The following is an 18,065-nucleotide window of genomic DNA, read 5'->3' on the forward strand; positions in this document are numbered from 1 at the left end:
TTTCACTTACCATTGACAAGAGTTATCCATCTGCAAAGATTCATGAACGATACTGCAAGACTATCCTCATCTACACTCCCTCCTCATTTACTGTTCTCTGTCCGTCCTTTTATTGGCATTCAATAAACTTCAAAGTAAGATTAAACGTACTGAGCCTTGCCACCAATCCTTCCACAACTGGTGTCCCACCTATGTTTCCGACTTTACCCATAAATACTCCATACTTGCCAACTTTTCCTCGTTGGTTTCAGGGAGGTTGCCCTGCTCTTCTGGGAGCCCGGGAGGTCTCCCAGAGATGCAGGAGTCTGCCGGACATTCCGGGAGAGTAGGCAACTATGCGCTAAAGAAAATCAGCTAATGAATTTCTAGAGACTGAAGTGTCATTTACATTTCTGTCTCCATTACTGAAGTCGTGTTGTCTTAACCTGTTGTCTTTGATTTAATCATGGTCTCCATGAAAATGTCCACCTCCATAGGCATCAATACATAGACATAGGACACAATTTCTGAACTGTGCCATCATGCCACAGATGGCGAAGCCAACCCCGTCTTGCACTGGCTCAGCATCAGGGAGAATGCCAGACTCTTCAGGGAGTGAGGGAGAACACCCCTATTTCAGGGAGTCCCCCTGACATTCAGGGAGAGTTGACAAGTATGAAATACTCTTTCAGTCATTCTTTGTGCTCCTCCAGCTACTTCTAATGTCTTCTCCTCCCGTAACCTCAGCCTAAGTACAGCTGCAAAATTTTTCCCATGTAGGAACTCTCTATCCCTACTTCTGCACCTTAAAAGTATTTAAGCATTTTATGCATTACAACGCTACAGGTTACGAACACGAGTTGGACCACCAGGCACAGGTAGTGACCAAAATAACTGTCCTAGACCTGGAATCTGTGTCTTGTCAAGTGTAAGCATGATTCACTCAGCAATATATTAAGAATTGTAATATATCTTTGTGTTAATATCAAATGTATTGTGTGTAAAAATAACATTTGACTTTACAGTAAGAAAGTGGGTGTAATTTATTTTAGCAGAGCTTGTCTAAGCTGAGTGAACAGAAACTGCGGTGAATAGCTGACCTCATTTGTAAGAGGACAGATGGTTTATAAGGAAAAATAGCTACATGATTCATGATCAGATTTATGGTCACACACCCTGTGAAATATCTATTGAAAACTTATGTGTTGAAGAAAATGTTTTATTTGTTTTAGAAATATGTTTATTCCGTGTACTCAGAAGTCATGAGTCATGCGCATTGCATGCTACGCCTTTATGGTGGCTGATTTGGCAATCTGCATAAGCTTCCATATTAATAAAATTGTACAAATATAAAATAAATTGCCAGACTTCACTATAAGCCTGTATTGTGCTCCTTATGCCTTAGTGTCTCTGTCTTAGATAGAAAAATCTGCAAGAAAAGGGATCTCCTTGTGTTGTCAATTCATTACCTTGGAGGTGATAAAGTAAGCCCAGATGTCCCAACATAATGAAATAGCTCTAGACAGAAGAAGAGTTGAACAGTCTAGCCAAGTCAGGGACTGGAAAAAGGTAGTATAATTCATGTCACAAGCCAAGGTCAGGTTTCGAGAGAACAGAGAGGTCGGTGTCCTAAGCCTTGGTCAAGGGTTGAAGAAAATCAGGTGGCCAGGCAGGCAAAATTGTGCAACCCAGGCAAAGTAGTACTCACAGCTAATTGTCATTAGTAATATCATGCTCAGACAATGTGCCTAAAATAATGGGAAACTAATGAGACATAATGTCATGATCCCATGTTGAATCTAAAAAACTTTCAGAGACTAGGGTATGACTATCTCATGATATCATTGTGTACTTATATCACACACTCCTGAATGCAACACCTGGACTAGCTGTTTAGTGGATGGATTGTATATGCTGTGGACGTCACCAAGTTGCTTATTGTTCTAAATGGTGACTGAAGATTATTTTCAGAAAGATGCTCATACCTCTTTGATTGTAAACTCATATGGGCAGGCCCATCTTTATCCTAAGTCTCATGTCTTTTTACCTGATTTGTATCATGGTCAGTGTACAGCGCCGTGATATATGTTGAATGTTTATAAATAAAGGAACAATGGATACTAATTATTATAGGAGAGCAATATGACATAGCTCTTGTGTTATACATGTAGGGAGGGGGTATCTATGTTTATACATTGATCTATTGTTACTCTTGACAGTTATATTGAATATTTTATTTCAACTAATAAGTTATTTTTAAATAGGGATATCAGCGCTTTAAATGTACCTCCTGGACCCAACCAACTCTGCATTGTGAGGTGTACACACTAAGAAGATTTTATTATTTATAACCTCAGCATGCCGCTGCTTGTTATTAAATTCACCCCATAGTTTCATTGTCTCATTTTTCCTCTCAGAACTCTATAAATTCCTCAGATTCCTAAAAAAAACTAATAATCACAGAATAGAGCAGCTTTGTTGTTTGTTAATGGCATTTTAATTAGAGTAGCACTATACACAACAAACTGAAATGAACATATCAGTCGCGTTTCATCTACTTAGTTGTGTTTGGAGCCTTTATGATGCTATAGATGGGAAATAAGAGTTTCATCTGAGCTTCATCAAAGTCCTACTATTCCACACACACAAAGGGAAGAGAACCTTTTTTCTGTAAACGTAAAGAAAGGTAACCCATGTGAGTTTAGATGTAAGACCAAAGTTCCATGGCTCTTTGTGTTTCTTGCCGAAGTTTCCACAAGTTTAATGAGGTTAAAAATATACAGTTAATTTAATATCTAACTTTGGCTGTAGATATTAGTTTTGGATGTATTCTAGTAATGGATTCTTTATATAGACGTAGGTAATGTAGCAGCACCTTTATAGACAGACATGTCAGTACGGCTCTATGTCTAAGTTGTGAGGTCACAATTTTAAAATCTTTTTTGGAAACTGGGGGCTATTTTATAACAAAGAGCAAATTTGCATTCATCAGACTTTCATTACTTTTTGTACAGGTTTGTAACATTTTCTTTATACCTTTGGCGCAAAATGACATATTGAAACATTGCGTTACCCTGTGCCACACCCCAAATTGATGTTTTTAAACGTCATAACTGAGATGAGGGGATCAGACTCCCATGCCTCTCAACTGTCCCTGTTTCAGCAGTCCAGTCCAGAATTTAGGGCTCTGTCCTATTGTCCCACCTGGGGTGAGAATGTTGGGGGAAGGGAGGTAACTAATGGACAGCCTAGTGTGTTACATCGCTAGCCAGCCGCCTGGGGGTGTAGCCACACTCCCATCATGACATGGACACACCCCCACCACTCTGCTGCCACATCCCCTGTTCCGCTGCCGTGAACTTGTTGGGAGGTATGGACTTCTGCACCCGTCTGGTCGTGGCTGTTAATGGCAGCCATTGGGAGCATTGGAGGTCCTAAGATTTGTTTTGTTGGGTTCCCAGCCCCAGGAAGTTCCTGTGATGTCACATTGGGATGTCTCCAGGAATGCCCTCCTTGGTTTGGAGAGCTGAACCATTATAGTTGCTAACAGATCCAGTTTTCATTTTCATCTATTTGTAGTATCAATAAGGGTAATATATTGGCATATTAGAAGACTACTAAAGATACTAAAGATCTGTCCGGGTTAAAGAAAACTCTGAGACCTTGATGAAAAAAAAATGGACGCATATTCGGTAGATGGGAGATTTAGATTAATATGTTTTCAGGTTATCATTGGACTGCTGTAATTTTGGAAAAGTAACCATGGAGAAAACATGTAAAAACATGTAAAAATATATATTTTTTATGCCTGGTTGTTCCCAACTAATGGCCATAAAATAAAAAGCTATCCATTGTTACCAAAAGACACCCCTGCATGTTCCCAAAAAAAACCTTTGGCACAGGGGAATGAGAAATTAAAAGATAGCATGGTGGCTCAGTGGTTAGCACTTCAGCCTCACAGCACTGGGATCATGAGTTCGATTCCCGACATGGCCTTATCTGTGCGGTGTTTGTATGTTCTCTCTATGTTTGCTTGGGTTTCCTCCGGGTGCTCCGGTTTAATCCTACACTCCAAAAGCATACTAGTAGGTTATCTGGCTGCTATTAAATTGACCTTAGTCTCTCTTGAGGTGTGTATGTTAGGGAAATTAGACTGTAAGCTCCAATGGGGCAGATACTGATCTGAGTGTGATCTCTGTACAGAGCTGCAAAATTAGTGGTGCTATATAAATAGATGATGATGAAAGATAATTCCTGGCAAAATCATGAACATGTTCCTGGTTATAGAGTTGTAAAGGAGTTAAAATGTGTCTATCTGCAATGATCCTGCAAATGATCTCAGGGTCATCGCCTGGTAATAGTTTGTATTTACAGGGTGAAGGAATACACCTAAACCACAAATACCTTCTCCCAGCTAGTAAAGCTAAGGAGCTGCAGCGTATCAACCTACTCAGATCCTGCTCATTTTCTCAATTCTCCAGAGGAGGTTATATTGAACACAGCTGCATCTGGGGGGGATGGTGGGGGGTTGTAAGCATGCGTAATGGAGTGGGCGAAGGAGTTACATAATATCCTCCTTTAAGTCAGGGAAAGTGAGAAACCGTAGAAAGTTTAACCTGCGCCGACTCATCCAGAGTGGGGGAGACATCTCTGTATATTTTATTTTTCTGAAAACATCTGCCAGAAGAACAATCAGTGAACTGGCACTCAGACACAGATATGGTGATGTAAGATGTAGCTGTGTTTCAATGTATCCTATATGTAATGAATATTGATGAACCATCTGTTGTATGCCGCCGTCGCCTGATGTATTTTACAGAGTGAAATGAAGATGTGCGCATGACTCTATTATTTTTTTGCAAAAAATATATATTTTACTTTCAATTTTTAACACCTTGTATTATATCACGTCAAGAGATAAAGGCTTATCAAAGTCAGCGTTTTGATAGTTACTTATCCTTACATTAAAGGGCTTTTCTTTTTATCATCTGTATTTTAAAAACGCACAGTCTGGCTACATCAATTCTTTATTCACGTTCGCCTTTTTAATCCATTTACGATCCGCTAGTGTTCCACTAATTATCCAGGTTGCAAATCAGTCCTGTTAGCATTCTCCTAGATGTTCCGACTCCAAAGGCGTGTCAGATCTCTACTGTAAGACTATTAGGGGAGATTGCATTTCAGTGTTTACATTGATGTGCAGAAAAGCGTCTGCTGCTAGCAGCTGTGCTATATTCAGGGGGGTTCTTTATTCCTAATAACACCAGACTGATACCTTAAATATATTGTAACATATGTGAGATTTAAATTGTATTCAGCGTGTGTTTACTGTTGCAAAAAAAACAGAGCTTTGTGACAATGAATGCAGTGTTCTAGCCCGTTTGTGGCAATTTAGTTTATATTTTAACAATAATTATTCTTCATCATAAGCTATTTATATAGCGTCGCTAACTTTGTAGCGCTGTACAGAGAATTCACTCACATCAGTTCCTGCCCCATTGGAGTTTACAGTCTAAATTCCCTAACATACACACAGACCGAGAGACACTAAGATCAAGTTAATAGCAGCCTATTAAGGAAACCCATGCAAACACGGGGAGAACATATAAACTTCTCACAGATAAGGCCATGGATGGAAATCGAACTCATGACTGACCCCAGTGCTGTGAGGCAGAAGTGTGAACCACTGAGCCACTGTGTTGCCCAATAAATGTTGTAACAAATAGGTGGAATTATTTTTGTGTATATTAGTCTTAAGGATCGATTTATTAAAATGCGGTTCTAATCCTAAGGTGGCGATAACAGAACAAGTATTCTGGTGGTGTATATACTGCCACAGTGCTTGTTAAATACCTATGCAAAGGCATGGGGAAGCCTTTGCCGAAAAAACCGGCGTATGCTGCTACCGGCTTAGTTACCGGAGTTGGTTGCAGCTCGTTGCAGGACCTTTAAGGTTCTGAGGCCATAAGAGGTTGAATTTCCCCCATGTGAAGAGAAATAATGTAATGGGGAGATAGGATGTCAGTTTTTGTTTATATAGGAAATACAGATGGATCTAAAAAAAAATATCATAAATATTAATTAAAGAATTAATAGTGCTTAAACCCACCATTTTCACTAGATGAACAAGTGAAAATGAATTTAATATATTTAATATTATCTAAGTGTGCTTAGATCAATACCACATACGAACATCACTGAAGACCTAGAATGACCATTTATTAAACTATCTAGGTTTCCCAGGATCAAGGATGAACTGGAATAAGAGCAAAAAAAAGGATTGTTCATCTGTAATTTAAGCTAGATTTTCTGCCTTAATCATTATTTTTATTGTATTTATAAAGCATTCATATATTTAATGGTGCTGTATAATTAAATGATTCCCTGTTAGTAATAGGAAACTGTTTCCCCAGCAGAGCTTCTCTGGGAAGCCCTGCAAAATAGAAGTAATTGAGAGAGGTGTGAGTAATTTGTGACAAGAGTTTCAATTAAAGTTTTTTGCTCAGTGGTTCTTTAAGCTATTAATGCAGTGAAGTCTCCCTTTTAGAGGTACTTATCTGTTTTCTTCTGCTCCCGATAGCAAGCTCCACCGGTAAGTCGCTGTTCTGCCTAATATATCTATCGGTGGACCTGTTTGATGCACGAAATAGACCTGTGTAAAATTGGAAGGAGTGGCCTCAATACCTGGTTTCTGACTGTAGCTATTGACCACCTGATTATAATAAAAGCACACTTGTCCTTCTGTGTTCTGCGCTGGTGCTATGTGACCTCATTGACTAGTAGTGGTCTCCTTGTTGTATCATCCTATTCTCTAAGAATAAAAAGGTTCTGAATGATGTTTATAGGTTGACCTCTATATATCGTACAGGAAAAATTTACTTTCAAAGAAACACATGGAGAAGAAAATGGCTCTGTGATTAAGAGTCCTGGATGTAAAACTTATTTAAGTCCCAGTTTTACAATCCCAGTGTCATCTTTGTGTCATGATTGACAGTCATATTACTGTTTCTTTTTCTTTGACATCAAAGTCAAATACAAAGCTCAGCTGAGTATCGATGTCAACGATGGTCAGAAAACTCTACGGGCGGGGGAGGTGGGATTCACTTGCCATTGATATGGCACAAATACATCGCTCTGACTAATACGCTCATTATTCCTCGCACCTCTATGGGGTATAAGGAAAATTGTGCCAAGATTTCTGTCCGATCTTTGCCCTAAAGTGTCTCGCGGATGTTCCTGAAGACACTTTGCGGCTAATTGAATTGAATTGAATCCCTTCCTACATGTATAATAAATATTAAAGTAATATAAAGAAGCAATATAATTCATTTGATAAAAGTGGTGTTGGGTGCCACATTTGGTAAATCTGTTTCTGGCCATGGAAAGGTCAAATTGTATTTCTTCTTTTTTTTTTTGTTACAGAGGGTTTGTACAGCCCACCCTTCCTGTCAGCTGCAGACAACAAAAAGACCTTAGAACGAGATGCAAATTAATAATATTATAGAATACTCCTCGAATACAACAATACCACCTTGATGTTGTTCTCAGACACACACAACTTATGTCTATCATGTGTCATTTTAGAGCACAATAAGGAGCCAATCATGGGATGAAGACGACAATCAAAATATTATGTTGATACAAAGAGAAAGATAATTAATAGAAAAGGGTAAATCAAATGTATCTGTCTAGTTGCGTTCTTGTGTTTGTGTGTTGCTGTCTAGGTTTCTGTCTTTTACGTAAAATGCTGAATAACATTTTATTTTCTCCTCTTTGCCATTTTTTGACAGGTGAGAGGCAGAGAGACTCGTTCCTTGTTGTGTCTGCGCTGTGTATTGTGATTATGGGAATAGAGAACTTACATAATCATTCACGGGTTGATCTCCTTCCGTCAGCGATCTGGCCTGGCGCTTGTCGCCCTGTTTGTCATCTCTATGACCTTTGGGTAAGAGTCCCTTCGGTGCTAAAACAGAATCATCGTCTTCTCTATCATCAAAATCTTGAAATTCAGGAGCTAAAAGAAAAGAGTTTGTGATGAGGTGCAAATGGAAAAAAATATGTGCTTTATAAACAACGGTCCTTTTCACTTTTCTATAAACTCTCAAAAAAACTTATCGTCATACTTTGTTTTAGCTAATCTCTGACAAACTGCCTATATTTCATATTTTTCAAGGGTCTACTTGTTCAGTTAATGTAACTCAGTCAAAAGAACAACTCCCCCCTGTGGCCATATTATCATGAAATGCTAAATGACTTGCCTGAGCTCACCAAACCTTAAATTTTCAACAAAACAACTGTGAAACAGGATTATAGTCTTCAAATTAAAATTAGAGCTGGGATTAGAGATGAATATAGCTACATTTGATTGATTCATCTGGAAATTAATGTTCAGTAAGTCAAATGGATGGTTATATATTCCACAAGTGAAACATAAATTGTATTGTCTGAATCATGATGAATCATATGGTTTAGATTTTATTTTATAATTAACTCATCATTTCTTTGATAATTGGTTACTCTCTAGAGGTTTCCATTCCACTTATTATGCTACACTATTGACTTAATTGAATAAAAATTAACAAAGTCACTTCTAAGATTTGTATGAATGCTTTATTGCTTTGTTCTTTGTTTTATTTTGTACATGTGCCATAAATATCACATTCATTATGTTTCCTATTTTTCACTACAATAGGATGTTTACAATTAGCAGAATGGGATTTTCGTGTTGTTTGAAAAAAGTCTAAAATAGTTAAAATGAGCAAGACTATTACAATTCGTTTGTAATAAAAAAAATTATTCCATCGTCGAGTAGACATAACCGATTGGGAAATCAGTTATATCACTTGGTTCAACCCTAGGGCATTTAATCTCATCCTCCTCCTGTCTATATCCGGTTATCGTGTTCCTGCTGTCAGATTCACTGATTGCAGGAGGAAGCAGAGTGACACTAATCACTGGCACTTCCTCCTGCAGTATTAGCCGGAAGGGGGTGGAAATATCCTTCTTCTCCTATACCATCTCTAATTTGCATTTATCTTGATTGTATTATATATAAAGACATTTTCATACCTGTGAGGGTAGAAGGGTGGATCCAGTGCATTGACATGTTCTTGCATATCTCAAATATTCTGGAATTCTTCATGAATTCTGTGTCTTCTATAGGCTCCTCAGAAGGGACCCACATCATGGACTCTTCATAGATTGTGGTAGTGATGGCATCATCCTAAAAGAGTAGGGAGCAAATGAAGAGATGGGAAGGAAAGGAAAGAAAATAGGGATCAGGCTTATAATTGTACTGCAATGCCATCATCTTTTTAATCAATCCTCTGTCCTATTTACAACACGGCATACTAAGACTAAATTCTCCAATAGGTCTGCTCGCTTCTAAGGTTTCAAAGTTTACATACAATTCACTAGTTTATTTTTCCGGAGACCAGTTTAATCTGCTTTGCTTTAAATTATAATTGTTTTCTATTTGTCAGTAAAGGAACGAGTACGTCACGGAAAATTTTGTTGGAACTTTGTAATGAATATGGTCTTAGAATAAATAATTGTCATCAGATGTGACACCCATAAAGCAAACTTTTAGTACAATGAAAGTATTGTGTTGAGGTTTTCTCCCGGTGCCTGTAGGGATCTATTGATCTTTGTGGTTTCAGAATTACAGTTGTACAACTTTGAGGCCTAGTATGATGCCGTATTGTGCCTCTGCAGCAAGATGTAGCGGGGTTTTATGTTAGACGTAACTTGCACATATGGATCTGGGGAGCACAAGTTACGCACAGAAGGTGCGTTCACACATGTGACAGAATAACAGGGAAACCGACAGAGCGGGGTCTGGCTATAACAATGTGACTACAGCCCCAGCACAGTAAGCAGAGGGTAGAATTCTCTAGGGGTGTCAGGCCCACAAAATACACCCAGGGCAAACCAGCCCCATGCTGAACCCTAAAGCACAAAAAGTAAAAGAGGGATTTTGAGGACTGTATTTTAATTTAAAAATGTAAACAATTGCTGTGTGGGGGATTTTTTTGTACTATTTGGTTACTATATAGTGACATCATTAAGACCTGACTAATATTAATGAGCCCTGACTAATATTCATGAGGCCTGGCTAACATTCATGAGGCCTGACTAACATTCATGAAGTATTGTTTCTGAGGGAGTTTATAAGCTACATCCACACGAATATCAGTTCAGCCTTCAGAATAGATGTCCCCACTCTGTGAAGGTGACAGCTCCACTTTTTGGCTCCATATATTAAAAAGTGGCACCCGGTCTGCAGATGAACATGTAACTTACCTCAAGTTCTACCAAAGTGGTCTCTTTGATTTCCGGTATCTCTTTACTCTGGGTTTTAATGAAGCATTTTTGAAGCCCAGCAAAGTAGATTCCAGTAATACCCTGAAAAAAAGGAAGAGTTACAAAGACAGACTGAAAGACCCCACTCTGGCATTGCATCCAAAATGTGACTAACAGAATACTATCACTCTGGCATTGCATTGTACATAAGACTAATATAATATTTACATTCTGGCATCATACTAATAACTTAAAGAATACTTCCACCCGCTACCCATGCTCTGCTATGGGGCACGGTGCGCTGTTCCACGCTTCCCTGGACATCCTAGGTGTACCCCTCTCCCCCCAGTATAGACCCTGCCCTTCTCTTCTTACCACTCCATTACCAGCACGGTAGAGCGGCCTCCGGAAGCTTCAGAGACAAGAAGCCACGGCCTGCCCCTCCATGTCAGCGGTTGGCACATTGCGTGAAAGTTCCACAGCGAATATAAAGACACGGAATGAGGGACATTGTGTTACTCATTCAGTGTTTTAGCTGCTCCTTAAACCCTGCCACCCTGGGCAATCGCCTCGGTTCACCTAGCAGTAGCACCAGTCCTGGGTGTTTGAAGCAGGAAAAAATCTTGTCCCAGAGCCCAGAAAACTCAAACCATACACATTTCGTAATCGCCACCACCTCAACGTGAAAACCCATACCTGGGGGTAAATGTATTAAAATGTGGATTTTGTAAGTCGACAATATTCGGTGACTTTGCAGTGGAAATTTAAAATGGCAATGGCTTTATATGCAAAACCTGACTTTAAAGCCATTGCCGTTTTAAATTTCCACTGCAAAGTCGCCGAATATCACCGACTTGCGAAATCCGTACTTTAATACATTCACCCCCTGGTCTTTGATATTTATGTATACGGCCACTTATTGCAGATTTGTGATGTCATAGCGTGCGTGGGTCTTCTGCTCTGGATGTTGGATAGTAGATGACCCCCACCGCGCGTTTCAGCCTTTGTGCAGCCTGATCTCTAGCTGCTCCCATTAGCAGTCCGTGCAGGAAGAAGCCACAGATTGAGCAGAACATTACAGCTAATGAACAGCCAACAGGAATTGATGCATACTGATGCAAACACATTACATTTTTGTCATCGATGCCATCTCCTCATTAATAACAGAGACACGGTTAATATGAAAGCATAAAAACAATTCACCGTGGAAAGACTCTTTGCTGTTTGTCAGACATTGTTCACCTTAAAAAGACTTATATTGCCTAATTATAGTGAGATCTCTCCAACTAAATACATTATATAGGCAATGAAGCCAGATATAAATTTAGTCTCAATCCATGTTCAATATGCTGTGTAAAAATGAATGTACTTGAGTTCTGTAAATTATTGCTCTCTGGGGATAAAATGCTCACAAGGAATATATTCCAACTTCTATCCTTTAAAATCAACAATATTGTAAATATTTAGGGATGACTGTATAAAAATATCCTTGCGGTAAGACTTTGCAAATCTTCTATGGTGCTAGCAAGTCTGTTTCCAGAGCTCACCATTTAGTACAGTTCCATTGTTTTCTGTCTCTTTCCCGAAATCCTGATACCTCCTCCCAGAGCTCTCCTGTCAATCTAATTGAAATGTGATAATCCTCTCACTATAAAATAGCTTGGGGTGTGGCCTAATGATTCGGGATATGTGTCACATCACTGGAGGCGGGGTGGGGTATAACATCATTGTGGGCGTGACCAGGTCGAAATAGAGAGAATGTATTTGAGGTTAGTGTCCCTATAATAATTGTTTAGTGCTGCAATGAATTTTAGACATTGGTGTCAAGTTATTATTAACAATATCATAATGCAACATCAGCAGACCCAGGTAAAGGTTTGGTTAAGCGATCTCTTTCCAATGCGATCATGTGCAGGAGTAGAGTCACTGAGATACAATGAAACATTAGGGTTTAATAATTAATAGATAAAGACTAAACTCTGTACGTTTGTAGATCGGGTACAATCATGTGCATATAGGACAATGATTACTAAAAGGTAAAGTCACTATAACATTTATAAAAATCTATAATATAAATGCCTAGTGGCGTGTGTTAGTCTGTCTGTCTGTGTGTGTGTGTGTGTGTGTGTGTGTAAAAAATAAAACCAAGCTGCAGCGCCACCTGCTGGGCGGAGTTATACACTGACCTACTAAATTCTTAGTGTGTGTGGAAAAAAAAATTCAGAAAGGGCTGAAATTTGGTATACTAAGATGTTTTTAATTTGTTAATTTAATTTGTTAATTGTTAAAAGTGTTTATAAAGATTTTAAAAAAATATATATATTTCTTGAAGGAGAAGTGACAGTGGGGAGTGGTTGGTGGTTGCCGGGGGTGACATTGGGGAGTGGTTGGTGGTTGAGGCCTGGGCTATGGCCCAAATGCATGACAAGAACCTTTTTAACACCTAAAGTAGCTTGATTTGACTAGAATGCATGAGTATCATGCACGGGTTAACTTGTAAATTAATATATACCTACTTGCTCCATGAACCTGGCTGATGGTTAGGGGCTTCCTGGATACAATTTTTTGGGGGTTACATTTATTTGCGGACTGGGGTTTTGATGGATTTTGAGGAGACATTCCTCCGGCAAAAACACCCTTACATTAGCAAAGGATATAATTTACTGTAAATGACTAAGCAACACGTGTGTTTTATTCTGCGACTGTCGTGTAATTTATCATCTTGTTTACGTTTCTAAGAGTCTTTCGTTTTTGAAGGCAAAAACTATGTTTATGGTATTGGTGTTCAAACTATAATTTCACACAACATCTACAACAAAGACAGAAACAAGGGTCAAAGTTGGCAATAAGATTTGGGTGCTTATAAGTGCAATGGAGTGTGAAACGAAAATCTAGAAGCCCCCAATTTTACAAATGTAGTAAATACATTTACTAAATTTGTGCTCTTTTTTTTAATTATGTTCCCCAATTAATAATGATTATATGCACCAAATCGATTCAGTTTTCTACTTCCGTAAGCTAGATAAACAATATTTAAACAGTTGAGTCCCAAGTTCTATGTGAGCTCAGACGTCTGTCTTTCCAAACTGATCTGACAGATGTCGGCTAAAATTTCAAGTACACGGTTTAGAAACACAGAAGACAACAGAATTCAGTCCCAATCAATTCCATACCATCTTATTGTAATAGAGTTGTTTTATATTTTAACCTTATAGAACTTGCAATTTGCTGATCTAATATAGGGAAGTTTGTTGTATGTATCATAAAAGATATAAATGAATTAAAGAAAAGCATCATTATAATCAGTATTGATAAATAGTATTGAGATAGTTCAGATCCAGCAAGTAAGAGTTAAAGGTATATGGTGAAATCTTTTTCTGTCGATCAAAGAGCTTCATAATTTAAAGACTTTGCTCGTCAATCCCTAGTTATGAGCAACCAGAAATAACATTGTGCTTATTTTAATTATCCTGCCAAGAATAGAAGGCCAGGGGATCATATCAGCACTAATTAGTGGCAATGTGAAGATTAATGTCATTACTTTACTGTAACATAACGCCTATGATATTTAGTAATAATAATAATTAAAATGATTATATGTAGTGGTGAAGGGTCGACACAGGGTTCTGTGCAATCTGGTTAAGCTTGAAGCAATGAAATAAAAATATACACTATATAAAATACATTGTGTGCATCATTCCTTCAAAGTGAAATATAAAGTCTATCCAATCAATGCACTCACCTATATTCGGTGTTGATATCCTGTTTAGAAATCTAACAGAATTTTCTCTCTATGGTTTTAATAACCGTAGAGAAATCCGTGCACTGATGGGACTTTCGGTAACTTGATGCGCTCTCACTTCAGTAACTTCTATCTAAGATCCATCATTACCAGTTTGCAATGCTTTACTTTGCTTTCCTGCACTGAGAGCTTGATGAATCTCGGGTTTGTATAGGACAAGGGTCTGTTTAAAGTATAATTTAGCTGAGTGCTATTTCACAACCCACGTTTATACCTGTTTGCCACGGATCACATTAGGTTTTTATCTTTTTTTTTAGCACCTTACATTGATGTTTGTTATAAATGACCAAAGTGAGAACACATCAAGTCATCTATGGGCAGCACGGTGGCTAAGTGGTTAGCACTTCTGCCTCACAACACTGGGGTCATGAGTTCAATTCCCGACCCGGTTTCCTCCCACATTCCAAAAACATACTGGTAGGTTAATTGGCTGTTATCAAAATTGACCCTAGTCTCTCTCTCTCTCTCTGTCTATGTGTGTGTGTGTGTGTATGTTAGGGAATTTAGATTGTAAGCTCCAATGGGGCAGGGACTGATGTGAATGAGTTCTCTGTACAGCACTGCGGAATCAGTGGCGCTATATAAATAAATGGTGATGTTGATCTTCAAGGATTTTTTTCCCACCTAAAATAGTTTTCTTCGGAGGTCGTTCCCAGTTGGATTTTCTGATGCCAATTGTAGTGATCCCGGTGCAATGAGACAATACCGCAAATGAAATGTTTAGATTCAGAGGCTCAGTAACAAAGTTAGTGTCGCTCTAATACTTTTAGGTCAAAGCTGAGGTTAGTTTACTTTTTTGTTTGTTTGTTTAATTGGACCCAGAGGATTTTACGATAACGTTGATCAAGTAACTTGAGAAAGGAAACTCATCGGTTTGAAATCAAAGCTTGTCTATTCTTCCTCGTACCTATTAGGATCTTTCTATAAATATACCATTAATCACATGTCTAAATTGGGCCCTAAGTCCTGGCGGGCCCGGGGCCAGTTTGCCCTTCTATTAAAGAGCAATTTTTAGATTTTTGACATATAAAGCCAAAGGGAATCATAATCCCAATGTTTACTAGGGTCAACGAAAGTCAAGAACCACCTTTTCACTCACTCATCTAACTTTTAATGAGCTCATTATCATGCCCACTTTGGCCACTCGACTCACGATTTAAAAACTATCAAATAGGCCGCAAGATATTATATAAGGCTCAAATTCTGCATGCTAATTGGTTTGTATCAAGTTATGTTTAACATCATTGAAGTTTTTCAATTCAGTTTGTGTTTCACTCTATTCGACTTTTTGATTTTTTGATGAGCGGTAACCAAAATTTTCAAAAGTGTTTTGCAAATTCTGGGCAATGGCGAAGCGAAAACGGAATTCTAAGATTGTATCGCTAGAACTTTGCTGTGTGTTCTACCGTGAAACGTTTCATAATTTCGCTCTTTTCTACTCTCCATGTGAACTTTTTTTCTTCATCACTTAGAAAGCAATAATGTTACAGTTGAAAAGCCTGACTTATTTTTGTTAATCACACGTTTGCGGAAAGCATTATCTAGTAAATCAGATGTACGTTCAGAACATTTTTGCATTGACTGTACACTTTTCTAAACAACTCCAGTAATTTTAAAAGTAATTTTAAGTCTTTTTATAAGTAGAAAAATCTATTATGTTTTCTATCAGAAAATGAACAGAATTAGTTCTCAAAGCACTAACATGTTTAAAGTCGTGGATTTCCACCGCGTTATCTGTGCCGTTCTCTGTCCGAAAAGTTTCAATCTTGTTCAGTGGATCGATCTCCATCAATACTGTTGTCTTTTCGCCGTTGTTGAAGAATTTGTATTCAACGTCATAGATCTGCAGGTAGACAAAGAGAGAAAACACAAGAATAATGTAGGACAATATTGTTTTATGGGGCCAGTTTGAAATGCAATTTCAGCTGTGGTAATAAACGTTGCTGAAAACTTTTATATTACAAATCTTTTCAGCTGCCTTTTAGAAAGTCGTTAGAAATATGGGATATTAATTGTGAGCAATCCAATGGCTGGCTTTGAAATAAGCTCAGAACTAAGGGGTATATTTAACAAATTGTGATGGTGCACTAACGTGCACTTAACATACAATCCATGCCCCGATGTGTCCCCCGCATATTTATTAAAGATGCATCGCAGCAGATATCGTGGATATCTGCTGCTTTGCATTCTGCTTCGTTTTGGGGAGCAGTCACCATTCAATAGTATGGTGACTGCTCCCTCTTGCAATCTAACAATTTCCGAAAAATAGATTTTTTCGGGAACTTGTCTTGATAATGTACCAGCTGGAGCTGGCGTACATTATCATAAATGAGAAATCTCAGTGCTGTCAGCTCTGCTCCGAAGAGCAGAGCTGGACAGCGCATGTGTGGAGGGATCACGTGATCCCTCCCTGTCACTCACCGCTCGCTCTCTGCAAACTATAGTTGCAGAGATCGAGGGAGATGTTTGTGCGCATGTGAACTGTATATGCGCAATTGCTGAAAGAAGAAGACTGAAGATGACGAGGAGGTGATCCAGGGATATCGCGTTCCGAAGAGGGGGGTAAGTATGATTTTTTTATCACAGAAACAGCAGTTTTTCGGAACTGCTGTTTCCGTGCAGGGTTGTACATAAATGTGAGAAATAGTTCAATCCTTATCATTGCGATAAGGATTGAAAACTATTTTTCTTTTTATGTTAATATTGATAAATGTGCCCCTTAGTGTCTTATATATTTAAGGTCCAACTTAAATGATTAAAGCATTAGTTCAATTTCTGGACTTATATATGTTAACGTATATAACAGATTCAAAGGTTCAACTTTGTACAGTATAACCCTGCCTATTTTTATTCACTTGTTATATACTGTGACAAAGGGAGGGGTTTGGCCCAGTCCTCTAAGAGAGGAGTTAAGTAACCAGCAGATAGTCAGATAGTCTGCAGGGCAAGGTTGCAGGACAGCTGTCACGATCTTTCAATTAGTAGCGCTGTGTTTTTTTTATGTATCTCATGAGCAACGTTTTTATATACAATGTATATGTTTTTTATTTATCTCTGTCACAGTGCACGGTGACCGAGTTTATACTGAGTGTTTTCCTCCCATCACATTCCAATCAGTAGGAATAGGTATTTTATACATGTGGAATTATATGTAATAAAAATAAATTTCTATACGAGTTTATTCGTGATCCTGTTTCATCCTTTTTTGCACGATATTTCTTAGACAGACAGGTCTGTAGCGCTGCATTTGTTATCTATTTATTGCCAGTTTGTGGGTGGACGCAGCCGCCTATTTTTTAGCAGCTTGGCCGCTGTCTTATACTAATACAAATTATTTCTATTGGTACTGTGACTTATATCCAGTATCTAAACCACAGAGTAACTTTAATATATTGGCGCCATAGCAGGGTTTTTTTGGTTTTTTAAAGTTGCAGAGAGAGTTGCACATTGATACAACAGTGCACCCAGCTTAAAGATACACAGGTGGAGGACATATGTGTGAAAAAATAATAGTACAGAGTGTGATTTAGTTTACATATTTTGAAGTGGCTTTGCAGTATATTTTCCCACAGCTAACAGCAGCTGACAGCTGTGTCTGCAGTGGGCCTAATCAAGCAGAGCACCTGAAGAGAACTCCCCTATAAAGGCTGGGTGGGAGTGTCACCTATTCATCAAGCTAGGACTGTGGGAGGAGTGTAAAGTATTTAAGCCTGAGTTGTTCTGTATACAGCATGACTGATGCCGAACAAGTTGGCTGGTGACTAGGTAGATGATCTCTGTTTAGCTTAGCGTCAAGGTTACAAGAAAGTGTGTGGAATTTCGTTTTATAAGCTACTTTGATATCCTGCCAATAAAAGCAAAGCACAAGCAAGAAGTTGTCGTGTATGCATCATCGGAAGGATGTTCCTGTCACAATACAGCAAGACTCAAACGGCTTCACTGCACGTGCACCGGTCCCAAGTGATGCTCAGATGGTCCATGG

General features: G+C 38.5%; 1 protein-coding gene across 1 annotated transcript in view; it reads right to left on the reverse strand.

Moving 5' to 3' along the window:
- The window catches only part of TNMD (tenomodulin), a 51,417-nt gene that overhangs the window by 12,446 nt on the left and 20,906 nt on the right, over nt 1–18,065 (reverse strand). The window contains exons 3-6 of the mRNA XM_075186248.1: nt 15,786–15,926; nt 10,282–10,383; nt 9,049–9,202; nt 7,842–7,993 (exon numbers count right to left, since the gene is read on the reverse strand). Of these exons, the coding sequence (XP_075042349.1) occupies nt 7,842–7,993; nt 9,049–9,202; nt 10,282–10,383; nt 15,786–15,926 (549 nt within the window). The remainder of the gene's footprint in view (nt 1–7,841; nt 7,994–9,048; nt 9,203–10,281; nt 10,384–15,785; nt 15,927–18,065) is intronic.

The sequence above is a fragment of the Mixophyes fleayi genome, chromosome 9 (assembly GCF_038048845.1).
Source record: "Mixophyes fleayi isolate aMixFle1 chromosome 9, aMixFle1.hap1, whole genome shotgun sequence".
NCBI lineage: Eukaryota > Metazoa > Chordata > Amphibia > Anura > Limnodynastidae > Mixophyes > Mixophyes fleayi.